Source organism: Heterodontus francisci, chromosome 9 (genome assembly GCF_036365525.1).
Source record: "Heterodontus francisci isolate sHetFra1 chromosome 9, sHetFra1.hap1, whole genome shotgun sequence".
Lineage (NCBI taxonomy): Eukaryota > Metazoa > Chordata > Chondrichthyes > Heterodontiformes > Heterodontidae > Heterodontus > Heterodontus francisci.
In genome coordinates this window covers 38,618,763-38,633,983 of record NC_090379.1, presented here as the reverse complement: position 1 = coordinate 38,633,983, position 15,221 = coordinate 38,618,763, and the positions used below count along the sequence as shown (strand labels likewise).

At 43.3% G+C, this 15,221-nt stretch overlaps 1 protein-coding gene across 3 annotated transcripts in view; it reads left to right on the top strand.

Moving 5' to 3' along the window:
* Positions 1-15,221, top strand: part of ptpn21 (protein tyrosine phosphatase non-receptor type 21) — a 114,183-nt gene that overhangs the window by 86,376 nt on the left and 12,586 nt on the right. For all 3 annotated transcript variants that reach the window (XM_068038843.1, XM_068038846.1, XM_068038844.1), the window contains exons 13-14: positions 1,487-2,880; positions 9,970-10,113. In XM_068038843.1, coding sequence (XP_067894944.1) covers positions 1,487-2,880; positions 9,970-10,113 — 1,538 coding nt within the window. The remainder of the gene's footprint in view (positions 1-1,486; positions 2,881-9,969; positions 10,114-15,221) is intronic.

Sequence of the window (15,221 nt, the reverse complement as noted above, 5' to 3'; positions counted from 1 at the left end):
GGACATTAGTGCACCACATGGGTTTTTCCAACAATCAATAATTTCATGGCAACGTTACTGAGACTAGTTTTCAATTCCAGGTTTTTATTTATTTATTTGATAAATCTCACCAGCTGCCATGATGGGATTTGAACCTGTCACACCAGGAAATTAGCCTGGGCTTCTGGATTACTAGTTCAGTGAAGGATTACTAGTTCAGTGAAGCACCACTACACTACCATCTGCCACCATCTTAAACACTCAGTCCTGCCACCACTGCTGCACTGTGACTGCAGCACTGTGACTGCAGCTTGTACCAGGTCCCAAGATGCCCTGCAGTACCTCGCCAAGGCTTCTCCCAGCACCTCCAAAGGGCCTCCCAAAGCAGTGACATCTACCACCAGTAAGGACAAAGTTGGCAGGCGCGTGGGAACACCACCACCTCCAAATCGCACACCATTCTGACTTGTTAATATATCTCATTCCTTCATCGCTTGGTCAAAATCCTGGAACTCCCTACCTAACTCCACTGCAACAGTACCTTTTCCATAAAGACTGTAGCGGGTCACCCATCACCACCTCAGAAGCAATTCGAGTTGGGCAGCAACACCCACATCTCTTGAATGAATGGGGGGAGAAAAGGTTGAGTACTGTTGTATAGGTTTATTTCCTATTTTTAAGATCATTGATTGTGAGCATAATGCATGTGTAAATAGTTTTACAAATTAGAAAGCAAATGCAATTTATAGGCATTAAAATTCACCAATCTTAATCTATAAACCTAAGCAGTGAGTTTGACCAGGCTACTTGATCATCATGAGCCCGATTGTGTCGCCTTCACCTTCCACTCACGCATACACGTCTAACAAGGGTCGCCAAATAACAATTGACAGCAAGGATCCTAGTCAATTTCATAATCCAGGATCACTGAAGCCACTTGTAACATTCCAACTGCTAGCCCCAATGGAGATCAGTGAACTCCGTATTAATGGGAATTAACATCTATTCCTTACTAAGAAGTGCTTTCATTCATGGCTATTTTTAACTTGAGTATGATCCGTTCATGGCTGTAGAAAGTACTAGAGGTTTTTTCTTTTAGACATGACATTGAACTTTGGATAATGACTCGTTTTAAAAAAAAAACAAAGAATTGATCTTAAAAATAGTTAACCTCTTTTGAATTAGCTGTCTCAATTTTATATTGGCTTAGTTTTGTCAATTAAAATTATTTGATCTAACTCCACAAGACCATGGAAATAAACTTAACTGAGTTTTGCTATTCTATTGAAGTATGATTTTTATTTGACAGTTTGAGGTAATCTGAGACTATTATATAAATCTGGTGTAAAATGTAGCCTCTGGCATGCTGATACGTCTGCACGGTCTCGATCATCAAAATTGATTCAGCCCATTTCACTGCTGAGCTAACTTGTATTTGGACTTGATCAAATATCAAATCTGGTTTGGCTACTCATGTTCTGCATAATTTTCATCTACTTTATTTCAGACAATCTCTACATGAACAATCAAAATTGCGGTTTCTATCGATCTCAAACCAGTTTGGATAGAGCTCCATATGAATACAATGGTCGACTTCGAAATGGCAGTATCTATAGTGCACATAGCACAAGCTCTTTAAATAATCCACAGCACTTTATACAAGCATCTCCAATGTCTTCAAATCCTAGTATCACTGGAAGTGATATAATGAGAGGAGATTACATCCCAACAAACAGGCATAGTACAATTATTCCACCTTCCTATAGGCCAACCCCAGATTATGAGACTGTTATGAGGCAGCTCAATCGTGGAATGATTCAGAATGAAAGGCAAAGTCATTCTATGCGAAATCTCAACATAGGCAATTCTTATGCCTACAGTAGACCAGACCCACTTGGGTATAGCCAGCCAGAAATCAGAGAACACGCTCAGTTCAATTCCCAAAATGTGAATCAGTACCCCTTTCATTTAAACTACAGTTTCCATAGCCAGTCACCATATATAAATTCAGTTGAGCGACGTCCTGTTGTTGGGGCTGTTAGTGTGCCAGAATTGACTAACGCTCAATTACATGCTCAGGATTACAATGCAGCAAATATGTTGAGAACGCAAGTATACAGGCCTCCCCCACCCTACCCTTATCCAAGACCTGCAAACAGTACACCTGATCTTTCACGACATCTGTATGTTAGCAGCAGCAATCCAGATCTGATAACTAGGCGTGTGCATCACTCTGTGCAGACATTCCAGGAGGATAGTTTGCCTGTTGCACATTCACTGCAAGAAGTCAGTGAACCCCTAACCTCTGCCAGATTACATGGCAACATCCATAAACGTAACAGCATTGAGATTGCGGGGCTTATGCATAATTTTGAGAGTTGGAGAATAAAAGAAAGAACCACATCTACACCAGGCATTGAGACAAGCTCAGGAAAGGTAACAGCTGCAGATTCACATCCAAATGTTTACTTTGAACGAACAAAACCAGGAGATGCTGAAGCTCATGAAGACAAAAGTTACAACCATGGGCGATCTCTCTCAGATGCAACTATGCTGATTCACAGTAGTGAAGAGGATGAAGAGTATGATGCAGGATACATTGAGCAGAGATTACAGATACCTCCTCTGGACTCCAAAGCCCAATTAAACCAGTTCCTTAATGAACCATTGCCAGACTACCTATATAGCTCTGCTCCTGCTCTAGCTAGTCGACACAGTTTAGAAAAGCATTTACGAGAAAGGGAGGCAATGGAAGCAATGCAATTTCTTCCACTTGTGTCTGAGTCTGACCTCAATACAATTGGAAAAAGCCGGATAAGAAGAGAGTCCTCCAAGAAGAGACCCATGTCTGAAGTGCTTTCTGGTAGACTAAATACTATGGAAGCTCTCCCGCCACTTGGGGTGAGTAGTTTAATGCTGGTTTCTTACCTTAGCTAAAAATACATCAGTTTAAAAAGTACCATACAATATTACAGAGCTATTTACATTTGTATAAGAAAAAGCTTTGTAGGGGCTCATTTAGAATCATTGGAATGAATTTTGTAGCTGACCGTGAAGTCTTGCCAGCGGCGGGACCCAGGGTGGCCAATTAAGAGGCTGCTGCAGGGTCTGCCGTCCAGTTAAGGGCAGCGGGGCCAGGCAGATAGACCCTGGCTGCTGACCCAATCAGAAGGTCTGCAACGCCAGGGAGTGTGCTCCTTAATGGCCAGGCACCCTCGAAGAGGGGCAATTGTGGTTGGGGGCAGGCGGGGCCAGGCAGACAGACTGAGGGGTGGGTGGGGTCATTGAGCACTAGCAGCACATTTGCCACAAGGGTGGCCATTGCCATTGGGGTCCCCTCTATGGGGTGCCCATAAAGGAGGCCCCCACCGTCCCATCCCTGCCCCACCCCCATCCCCTGAGCCTGCTGGGGGGCTGCCCAGTTTGACTAGGTGGTCTCCTGATGTGGGCAAAATGCCCGTGGAGGTGGGAAGTGGCCCTGAAGTGGCTCAGTTGGCTGGTGGGCAGCCAAGCCGCCAACCTTCCAGCCACTGGCAATATAGCATTGCGGTGGGAAGATGTTGGACTCCCTTCCCAATGACTTCCCCTGCCATTTTGCCAGCCCTCCTGCTTCCCAATCTGTCCCCAATGGGCTGGGAAAATTTGGTCCATAGCGTCATTAGGGCATGGAAGAAGGCCATTCAGCCCATCGAGTCCATGCTGGCTCCCTGTAGAAGAATCCAGTCAGTTCCATTCTCCTGTTCTATCCCCGTAGCACTGCAGGTTTATTTCCCTCAAGTGCCCATCCAATTTCCTTTTAAAATCATTGATCGTCTCTACTTCCATCACACTTTTAGGCAGTGAGTTCCAGATCGTTACCACTTGCTGCGAAAATAAGTAGTTCTTGTTTTCGCCCCCCTCCCCCACCCCCCAGCATCTCTTGCCCAAAGCCATAACTGTGTCTCCTAGTCCTTGAACCATCAGCTTGTATGCAAATCTCCTCTGCACCCTCTCAAGTACCTTCACATCTTTCCTAAAATGCAGTGACCAGAACTGGACACAATACTCTAGATGTGGCGTAACCAGAACTTTATAAAGGCTCAGCATAACTTTCATGATTTTCTACTCGATGCCTCTATTTATGAAGTCCAAGATCCCATATGCTTTGCTAATTACTCTCTCAATATGTCCTGCCACCTTCAAAGATCTGTGCACATCTACCCCAACATCCCCTGGTTCCAGTACAATCTTTAGAACTGTGCCATTAAGTGTATATTGCCTCTCCCTATTTACATTAGATTAGATTAGAGATACAGCACTGAAACAGGCCCTTCGGCCCACCGAGTCTGTGCCGAACATCAACCACCCGTGGCGCAGTGGTTAGCACCGCAGCCTCACAGCTCCAGGGACCCGGGTTCGATTCCGGGTACTGCCTGTGTGGAGTTTGCAAGTTCTCCCTGTGTCTGCGTGGGTTTTCTCCGGGTGCTCCGGTTTCCTCCCACAAGCCAAAAGACTTGCAGGTTGATAGGTAAATTGGCCATTATAAATTGTCACTAGTATAGGTAGGTGGTAGGGAAATATAGGAATAGGTGGGGATGTTTGGTAGGAATATGGGATTAGTGTAGGATTAGTATAAATGGGTGGTTGATGTTCGGCACAGACTCGGTGGGCCGAAGGGCCTGTTTCAGTGTTGTATCTCTAATCTAATCTAATCTAATCACCCATTTATACTAATCCTACACTAATCCCATATTCCTACCAAACATCCCCACCTGTCCCTATATTTCCCTACCACCTACCTATACTAGTGACAATTTATAATGGCTAATTTACCTATCAACCTGCAAGTCTTTTGGCTTGTGGGAGGAAACCGGAGCACCCGGAGAAAACCCACGCAGACACAGGGAGAACTTGCAAACTCCACACAGGCAGTACCCGGAATCGAACCCGGGTCCCTGGAGCTGTGAGGCTGCGGTGCTAACCACTGCGCCACTGTGCCGCCCTTCTGCCTAAATGTATAAGCATAGACTTCTCTGTCTTAAATTCCATCCGCCACTTGTCTGTCCATTCTGCTAGCCTACCTATGATATTGCAGTCGATTGATGTGCCTTACTATTCGGTATCATAGGCAAATTTTGAAATTTTACTCTTCTCTGTATTCCAATATCCAAGTCATTCATATATAATCAAAAAAAGGCAGTGGTCCGAGCACTGACCCTTGGGAAACGCCACTGTCTCCCATCCTCCAGTCTGAAAAACAGCCATTTACCATAACTTGCTGTTTTCTGTACTTAAGCCAATTTTTTTATCCAAGCTGACACTGACGCTCCTATTCCATGAGACTCAGTTTTGTTAACCAGCTTTTATGTGATACTTTGTCAAACATTTTCTTAAAATCTGTTAAAAACAGCATCCGTTGCTTTCCCTTCATCCATCTTCTCATTTAAAAATTTAGTTAGATTAGCCAAGTACAATATGTCTTTTACAAATCCATGTTGGCTCTCCTTAATTAACTCAAACCTCTTCAAGTGCTTGTTTTTTTTCCCCCTGATTGTTTTTAAAACCTCACCCACCACTGATGTAACTACAAGCCAGTCAGTTGAACGAGGAATGTACTTGCACCCTTTCCACTCCTCTGGCACCTCCCACATATCTAGGGATGATTGGAAAATTATGGCAAGTGCTTCCACTATCTCCACCCCCACTTCCCTTAGCAACTTGAGTTACAAGCCAACCAGACCAGGTGACATTCACTCTAAGCATAGCCAGACTTTCCACTACATCTTGCCCATTAGTTTTCACCCCATCCATTGCCTGTACTATCTCCACTTCTTATATTTTGTCAGCATCCTCTTCCTTAGTAAACAATACAAAGTACTCATTGGGTATTCTAGCCTTGCCCTGTGCCTTTAAGCATATCTTGCCTTCTTTGTCCTTAATAGGTTGCACTATGCTTCTTACTACCTGCTTACTATTTACATCCCAGTAGACGATATTTGGGTTCCCTTTTATGTTAACTGCCATTCTATTATCATATTCTCTCTTTGCCAGTCTTGGCTTTCTCTTCAAATCCCCTCTCAACTTGCCCTATTTGGCCTGGTTCTCACTTGAAGAATTCATCATCTGACATGTATCATACGCGCTGTTTTGTTTCATCATATTCTCCATCTTCCCTGTCATCCACGGAGCCCTGGCATTGGTTCCCCTGCCTTTCCCTCTTGTTGGAATGTACCTAGCCTGTACCTGAAACGTCTCTTCCTTAAAGATCACCCATTATTCTGTTACATTGGAGCTGTTTTTGTGAAAGGTCATCGACCTGAAACGTTAACTCTGCTTTTCTCTCCACAGAAACTGCCTGACTTGCTGACTATTACCAGCATTTTCTGTTTTTGTTCAAAAGATTTTGTTACTTGATACTTTGAAGCTTTTCATGTAAGACTGATGTAGATAATTTCCACAGCATTTCTATAAGTTATGAAGTTATTACCCTTCAGATCAACTATGATATTTGCGCAGCAAAGAAAAAGACATGGGAGAATTGGGCGAGCAGGCTTTAGGCATGTTTATTTTATGCTGGCTGTACATGAGACACATCTTATGGCAAGACTAATGTGGGCCACAGAATGCATGCAAAAAATATTTTAAGAGTACAGGTGCAATTTCCTAGGTTTTGCACCAGGGTTGCACATTATTGCACACTATTTTCAGTGAATGCAAGTGAAACTCCATGTATAGCTTAATAATAGCTCTTAATAGTGGAGCAGTCTTTGTAGGTTTCTTTTGGTAACAATGACTACAGTACCCTTTTAGTAATTTTACTGTAGATTTGTTATCTTGCTGAAATTTTTATTATCTGGAATCTCTTTTGGGGTATAAAACTTGTATTTACGCAGTAGTTTTGATATCCTGAACAGGATAGTCCCTTGTATGCTGAGTCACTGGAAATGAGAGTTGAAATGAGAAATGTAAGTGAAGCATTTACAGAACTTTGCAGAACATGACAGACAAGAAGGCACATGATAAAAGGTTCTTGCAAGACCTGCTTTGAGATGAGCTCAAGGAACCACGAGGCATGGAGAGTCTCGTGGGAAGTGGCAAATATGATTGAATTAGTTTGTGTCCCCAATATAGTATTTCATAGTTGAGGTAGTACAAAATAAAAGAGGGCATGCTGGCGAGACCAACAAGCATCTGAATTTTTATTCATTCATAGAATGTGGGCATCGCTGGCTAGGACAGCATTTGTTGCCCTTGTGAAGGTGGTGGTGAGCCATCTTCTTGAACCACTGCAGTCCATGTGGGGTAGGTACGCCATCAGTGCTGTTAGGAAGGGAGTTCCAGGATTTTGACCCAACGACGGTGAAGGAACGGCGATATAGTTCCAAGTAAGGATGGTGTGTGGCTTGAAGGGGAACTTGCAGGTGGTGTTCCCATGCAACTGCTGCCCTTGTGTGATAGAGGTTTCGAGTTTTGGTTCTTTGTCTAAGGTTCTTTGCATTGCTGTAGTGCATCTTGTAGATGATGCACACTGCTGTCACTGTGCATCGGTGGTGGAGGGAGTGAATGTTGAAGGTGGTGGATGGGGTGCCAATCAAGCGGGCTGCTTTGTCCTGGATAGTGTCGAGCTTCTTGAATGTTGTTGGAGCTGCACCCATCCAGGCAAGTGGAGAGTATTCCATCACACTCCTGACTTGGGCCTTGTAGATCGTGGACAGGCATTGGGGAGTCAGGAGGTGAGTTACTCGCCACAGGATTCCTAGCCTCTGACCTGCTCTTGTAGCCATGGTATTTATGTGGTTACTCCAGTTTAGTTCCTGGTCAATGGTAACCCCAGGATGTTAGTGTGGGATTCAGCCATCGTAATGCCATTGATTGTCAAGGAGAGATGGTTAGATTCTCTCTTGTTTGAGATAGTTATTGTCTGGTACTTGTGTGGTGCAAATGCTGGTGGTTGCACCTGTCTTTGGGCTGTCAGCTATATTTGCACACCTTGGCATACCTACATGCTCTTGCAGGCTCCAGGTGAGCCATTACTAAGTTTGAGTTTTGCCCTTTGCTGCAAGGACACCTGAAGTATAGCTGTGCTACTGCCACTGATGGTCAAGGTCACCAGCTTCTCAACTTGTCTACCCACAGCGTATTCCAGGCTACCTTTGCTGTATCAGCAAATGTGCTAGCCACATATGTATCAGGTGACTGATTCATCAGTCAGCGTGGCTAGCACTTCCCTACCAAAGGATAGGAGGTTAATGTAGCTGCCAGGTTCACAAACTGCTGCATTTCAGAAACTACATTGTCATTGACAGCCACGTGGCCAAATAGTCAACTTCTGTTCCACCACTGTTTGTTCCTTCTCACCTATGCAGAGTGTTCACCCTTGACTATCTTCTCAAACTTACCAACTGGATCTTTTGGAAAATGTATAGCTGCACTGATGCTTCCAAATGCTGTTAAGAGGGGTACATAAAGGTTCATGTTCTGGGATGCTGGTTTACTGTTCTTGCAGGCCTACAAAAAATTAGAAGGCAGGCTGAAAGAGATGCCTTTAAACAGAGCTTGTATGTCTTGTCCATCACCACCTCTGCCATCTTTGATGCCCTTGTCCCCACTAACCCATTACATTGTCTCATCCTAACCATTCCTCCGGTATACCCCAACCTTAAGAACATAAGAAATAGGAGCAGGAGTAGGCCATTTGGCCCCTCAAGCCTGCCCCGCCATTCAATAAGATCATGGCTGATCTGCCTCAAACTTCAACTCCTCTTTCATGCCAGCTACTCATAGCCCTCAAATCCCTGGTATATTAAAAATCTACCTACCTCCTCTTTAAATACTTTCAGTGATCTAGCCTCCACAACTCTCTGGGGTAGAGAATTCCAGACATTCACTACCCTCAGAGAAGAAATTCCTTCGCATTTCAGTTTTAAATGAGTGTCCCCTTATTCTGTAACTATGTCCCCTAGTTTGAGATTCCCCCACTAGTGGAAACAGCTTCTCAACATCTACCTTGTCAAGCCTGCTAAGAGTCTTGTACATTTCAATAAGATCACCCCTCACCTTGGCTGTTATAAGTCTAAAGGATGTAGATTTAAACACCTTTGGTGGACAACTGGTTTTAACAATCCATTGCCAGTGCTGGCTGGATCTCATAAAGCATTATCGGGTTCTGCTCTCCATTGCTAAAACAGTCCACTATTCAAAGATCATCCAGGAGGGCAAAGATAGCACCCGGCTTCTCTTATCCGACACAGTTGTCTTAAATCACCCTCTCCTGCCTCCTCACCTCCAACAGTAAATATGAGGAGCTCATGGGCATTTTTGTTACAAAAATCGAGACCATGCATTCAGCTGCTTCCCTCCCTTCCCTTAGCTCACGAGGACAAACTTCCTTTAAGGGTTTCCCCTCCACAACCCTGAATTTGCATCTTTTGCAAGTTTCACTTCGATCTCCCGTCATGCTGTCTCTCAGATCATTTTCTCGATGAGACCCACCTCTTGTGCTCTAGACCCTATTCCTACTAAACTGTTGCCTACCCATCTTCTCTTCTTGACTTCTATTTTATCTGATATTAACAGTTTTCCTATCTTTCAAATCTGCAGGCATCATCCTCAAAAAAATAAATAAATAAAAACCCTTGACATTGTGTTATCTATCTTGGGGACAAGTGAGGAAATGAAAAAGAATAGCTGAATTGTTTAATAAGATGGCATCTATTGTTTCTGGGTATGTAGTAGGCTGTTCTTGGAAAATATGACTGAAGTACTTCAGTGCGACCAGTTTAAAAATCTGCTATGGCCATTTGAATTGTTCTATCCTTTTGCATTCAGCCTATGGAGCAACTCTTCGAGTTTGTTTTCGTTGTGTTCAGTTTTTATACATGCTTTCCTGGTTCCTGCAGAATCTTGTCATGCAGTTTCTGTGCACTGATGAGAGTAAAACCGTTCTTGATTGTTATGTCTGTTACCTCCTGGCTTTTGTATTATTTAAATTACTCTTAAATTTGTTTGAAGGATACGAGAAAAGGAGCTCGTGTATCTGCTGATGTGAAGAATATTGGACCATTGAAGATCGCAGAATTAAATGGATTAACACCGTTTCAAAAGCCTTTACCTGATATTAAAGATGAGCCTATCAAGACATTATACGATGAAAGGGTATGGTTTGATATAATTTAAGTTAAGATGTTCAGATTGTTGGACTGTTTGAACATTCAGCTGTTAAAGGCACAATATTTGTTGAAACTCTGGCTACCAGCAGTAGCTAAACTATACTTTTAGCTATGATATTAGTAAAGGAGTAATTGTACAATGTTGTATAATACTGAGATTTTGGGCTGACTTCTATTCTCACACAGCTGGGAGCGGCAGCAGGCCAAAAAAAAATGGTGGCCCACATACATGGGCCGTGCGCCACCGCGATCTGGAGCGTGGTTCCCCCCCCCCCCACCCCTCCACAAATCAATGGCGGGGCGGGCTCTGCAACACCGGTAACGGCATCGGCTGCCTCTGCCCAGGCGCTGCTGCCATTTTTAAAGGGCTGCCACACCTGTACAGAGTTCAACCCCGGAACCTCCAACACCAAAGCCCCCACCCCCCCCCCCCGCTACTACACTGTACATAAATGTGTGACCCACCCACCCCCCAACTAATACAAAGAAAATCAATCGTAGCCCTGTTTCTCCCCCCCCAAAAAACTTAAATTTAATAGTTGACCTCCTCTTCCTCCCCTTACCCCTCCCCCCTCAACTACAAAGTGCAGAGGTCGCCCCCTTACCCCTCACCCCACACTAGAAATGCAGAATTGACACCCCCCCCCCCCCCCCCAACAAATTTCACTCAGTCCCAAGTTTCCCCCCCCTTCCCTACCTTGTTGGCATCAGCTTTCCCTGGATGGGAAAGTGAAGGCGAGTGAGTGCTGGCCATCGCATGGAAGATAGCAGACAGCCGGTAAGATCATGAGGAATAGTGTGTGAATTTATTCATGTCCTTTAAATATTGAAATAAAGTTGTGTCTGGTTGCTGAGAAGCAGGGCAAGCCGACATGGAGATCGCTGCCAGGAAGATGGGGCTTGGCAATCCTGGCGTCTGGCTCTGTGGCGGTCTGCTGTCAGTACGATTTTCTGGTCCCCCCCCCCCCCCCTCCCCACAACCGCCACAGAGCCCACATCAAGAGCTCAACAAATTCCCGGTCTTTGTGTGAGCAACAGTAGTATGATTGACCTTGACATTTCTGCAGGGAAATTTGCCCTGAGTTCCTAGTTCTTAACAATCCAGGATTCCCTATTGGAACTGTGCATCTGTGGATGGACAATTGGATGAAACAGAATTGAAATGTGTGCCTATAGTTTACTCATGTCCTTTGTAACTTGATAGTATTGCCAACTAAATGAGGCACTGGAGGCTCACCAATCCCCATGAAATGGTAACTCAGTATGATCCAGCTTTGGGAGAGAAGGGGGAATGAGAGAAAATTGGAGGATAAAAATTCTGAAGTGTGCAAGAGGAAGAAGTTTTAAATACTTACACTTTCATTGTAAAAATACAAATATAGTATCAGAAATATCTGCTAATAAAGTATTTCACAATCTCCGAATTGTTAGGCTGAATGGCCTCCTTCTAAACTATCGTGTCTGCACCAGTTCTCCAAAAGAGCAATTTACTCAATTCCATTCTCCTGCTTTCTCCCCGTAATTCTGCACATTCGCCCTTTTCATATAACCGTCTAATTCCCTTTTGAATGCTTCGATTGTACCTGCCACCACCGCACACTCAGCAGTGTATTCCAAAGCTTAACCACTTTCTGCATGAAAAAGTTTTTCCTCACCTCACTTTTGCTTCTCTTGCCAAATATTTTACATCTGTGCCTGTAACTAAGGAAAGGGTAGGGCCTATCAGAGATTTATAAGGGAACTTGGGTGTGGATGCAGTTGATGCGGGCAGGGTTCTTAATGAGTACTTTGTCTCTGTCTTCACAAAGGAGAGGGATGATGCAGACATTGTAGTAAAAGAGGAGTGTGAAATATTAGATACGAAAAGCATAATGAAAGAGGAAGTACTAGAGGGTCTGACATCCTTGAAAGTGGATAAATCGCTAGGGCCAGATGGATTGCATCCCAGTTTGTTAAAGGAAACCAGGGAGGAAATAGCGGATGCGCTGAGGATCATCTTCAAATCCTCACTGGATACGGGCGAGATGCCAGAGGATCAGAAGTCTGCGAACGCTATACCATTGTTTAAGAAGGGTGCAAGGAATAGGCCAAATAATTATAGGCCGGTCAGTCTGACCTCGGTGGTGGATAAATTATTAAAATCAATTCTGAGGGACAGGATACACTTTCACTTAGGCACGGATTAATCAGGGATAGTCAGCATGGATTTGTTTGGGGAAAGTCATGTCTTACTAACTTGATTGAGTTTTTTGAGGAAGTGACAAGGAGGATTGATGAGGGTAGTGCAGTGGATGTGGTCTACATGGATTTTAGTGAGGCATTTGACAAAGTCCGCATGGCATACTGGTCAGTAAAATGAAAGCTTATGGGATACAGGGGAATATGGCAGGTTGGATCCAAAATTGGCTCAGTATCAGGAAACAAAGGGTAGCAGTCGCCAGATGTTTTTGTGAATGGAAAGCTGCTTCCAGTGGCATTCTACAGGGCTCAGTGTTGGGTCCCTTGAAGTTTGAGGTATATATTAATGATTTGGACTTAAATGTGGGAGGCATGATTGAAGAAGAAGATATTAATGATTTGGACTTAAATGTGGGAGGCATGATTGGGAAATTTGTTGATGACACAAAAATTGGCCTTGTATTTGATAGTGAAGAGGATAGCTATAGACTCCAGAATGATATCAAGGTTTGGTTGAATGAGCGGAAAAGTGGCAAATGGAATTGAATCCCGAGAAGTGTGAGGTAATGCATTTGGGGAGGGCAAACAAAACGAGGGAATGCACAATAAACGGGAGGATATTGAGAGAGGTAGAGGAAGTGAGAGACCTTGGGGTGCATGTCCACAGGTCCCTGAAGGCAGGACAGGTAGATAGTGGTGGTGAAGGCATATGGAATGCTTTCCTTTATTGGCTGAGGTATAGAATGCAAAGCAGATATGTAGGCAAATCTCAGAAGTGTGAAAATAATAGGGGATTTCAACTTCCCCAATATCAACTGGGATAGCCTTAGTGCAAAAGGCTTAAAGGGGGAAAAATAGCAGATGCACTGAGGATCATCTTCAAATCCTCACAGCTTTATTAACCACACTCTCGACCTGTTCTGCTACCTTCAGTGGCTTATGCACATATACACCCAGGTCCCTCTGCTCCTGCACCCCTTTAGAATTGTACCCTTTATTTTATACTGTCTCTCCAACAACTTCCTACCAAAATGAATCACTTCGCATTTCTCGGCATTGAACATCATCTGCCCCCTGTCTGCCCATACCACCAACTTTTCTATGTCCTGTTGAAGTTCTACACTATCCACCTCACAGTTCAGTGCTTCCAAGTTTCATAACATCTGCAAACTTTGAAATTGTGCCCTGTACACCAAGGTCTAGGTCATTAATCTGTATCAGGAAAAGCAAGGGTCCCAACATTGACCCCTGGGGAACTCCACTGCAAGCCTTCCTCCAGCCCAAAAAACATCCATTAACCATTGCTCCTTGTTTCCTGTCACTCAGTCAATTCCATATCCATTCTACCATCCCTTTTCTTCCATGAGCTATAAGTTTGCTCAAGTATGTTGTGTGGCACTGTATCAAATGTCTTTTGAAAGCCCATGTACACCACATCAACTGCATTGCCCTCATCAACCCTCTCTGTTACCACCTCAAAAACACTCCAGCAAGTTAGTTAAACATGATTTTCCCTTAAGAAATCCATGCTGACTTTCCTTAATTAAGTCGCATTTGTCCAAGTGACTATTGATTTTTGTCTTGATTATTTTTTCTAGACGTTTCCTCACCACCGAAGTTAAACTGACTGACCTGTAATTGCTAGGCTTATTACACCCTGTTTTGAAAAATTGTCTTTCCCTGATATTTGTCCTTTTTCTTCCTTCCCTCATAAAGGAAATGGCTTGCATTGGGATTCAAGTCAATGGGTGACAACAGTTTTCCGTATTGAATCCTAGTGCCATTAGATTTCAGTGCCTTGTCCAGGTGTCTACTTTTTGTCAGAACCTATATATGGAGTGCCAACTGGGTGTGGTGGCCGTAGTTGAGCCTAATCCCTTACCTGCCATCTGTGTAAATACACCTTCAGGGGTTACTGCTTCCACCCACCTCTCTCTTTTTTTCCCCCCCCCCCCATTCCCCTTCCAGGTGTATGGGAGCCATACTGTGCATCTACTCCCACTTCAGCAGTGATTAACTAACTACTTGTTAGTACCAAGCTTTTTCTGGCCTTAAATGGTTACCACACTTGTCAGTGAGCCATCAGGTAGCCTTCTTTGATTAATTTCATGGTGTACTTACTTAATTATTGAGTTTCAAGTTGTTATGTAAAAGCTTTTTGGATTAACATTTTAATCTCAAGGATTTAAGGGGAAGATGTATTTTAGGGAGAGGATCTTCTAATAACTCAACAGAAAATGCGTTCTTCAATTATTACATTTGTAACTTAGTGAGAACCATGCCTCAGCTTTTGGTGATTGAATCGTTTAGTGCACCAAAAAGAAGTTTTGAATGCACCTGGTTTCTAATTTGTGCTGTAAAAATGTCCTCACTAAAGATCACTTTTGTAGAATTCAAAATACAAGTTACACTAAACTGAAAGTTCCATAAAATGGTATTTATTTGCAGTAAAATTAATGTAAAACTTGCTGTAACTGATATTTGAAGCTGCACCTTATGCCAATATGATAGAGTGCTGTCTTGGACTAAATCGAGAACTGAATTTTTAAACTGAATATAAGAAACAAATGCTGATGAGCTAGCTGGGATGAAATAGGTTGATTAAATTGCTGTGCCTTAGAAAGAGACCTGAATTAGCCAATAGTATTGTCATTATTTTAGCCAGCTTGAGCTTCCATGTCATTTTAAAGGTCTGTATTAACTTAACTCCTCATTGGTTTCTGTAACTGTTTACAAAACGAAGTGAAAACAAATATGAGGGTATTAAGTATATGCTGGTAATCTGGTTGGGGAAGGAAGAAAATTAGCAAGGGCAAAAATTATTGCAAACCAATTATAAAAACACTTATGAAAAAGGAGTCTTAATGGCGAAATGTACTTTGAAAATCTGTTTACTGCCTCAATGTTTCAGTTTCA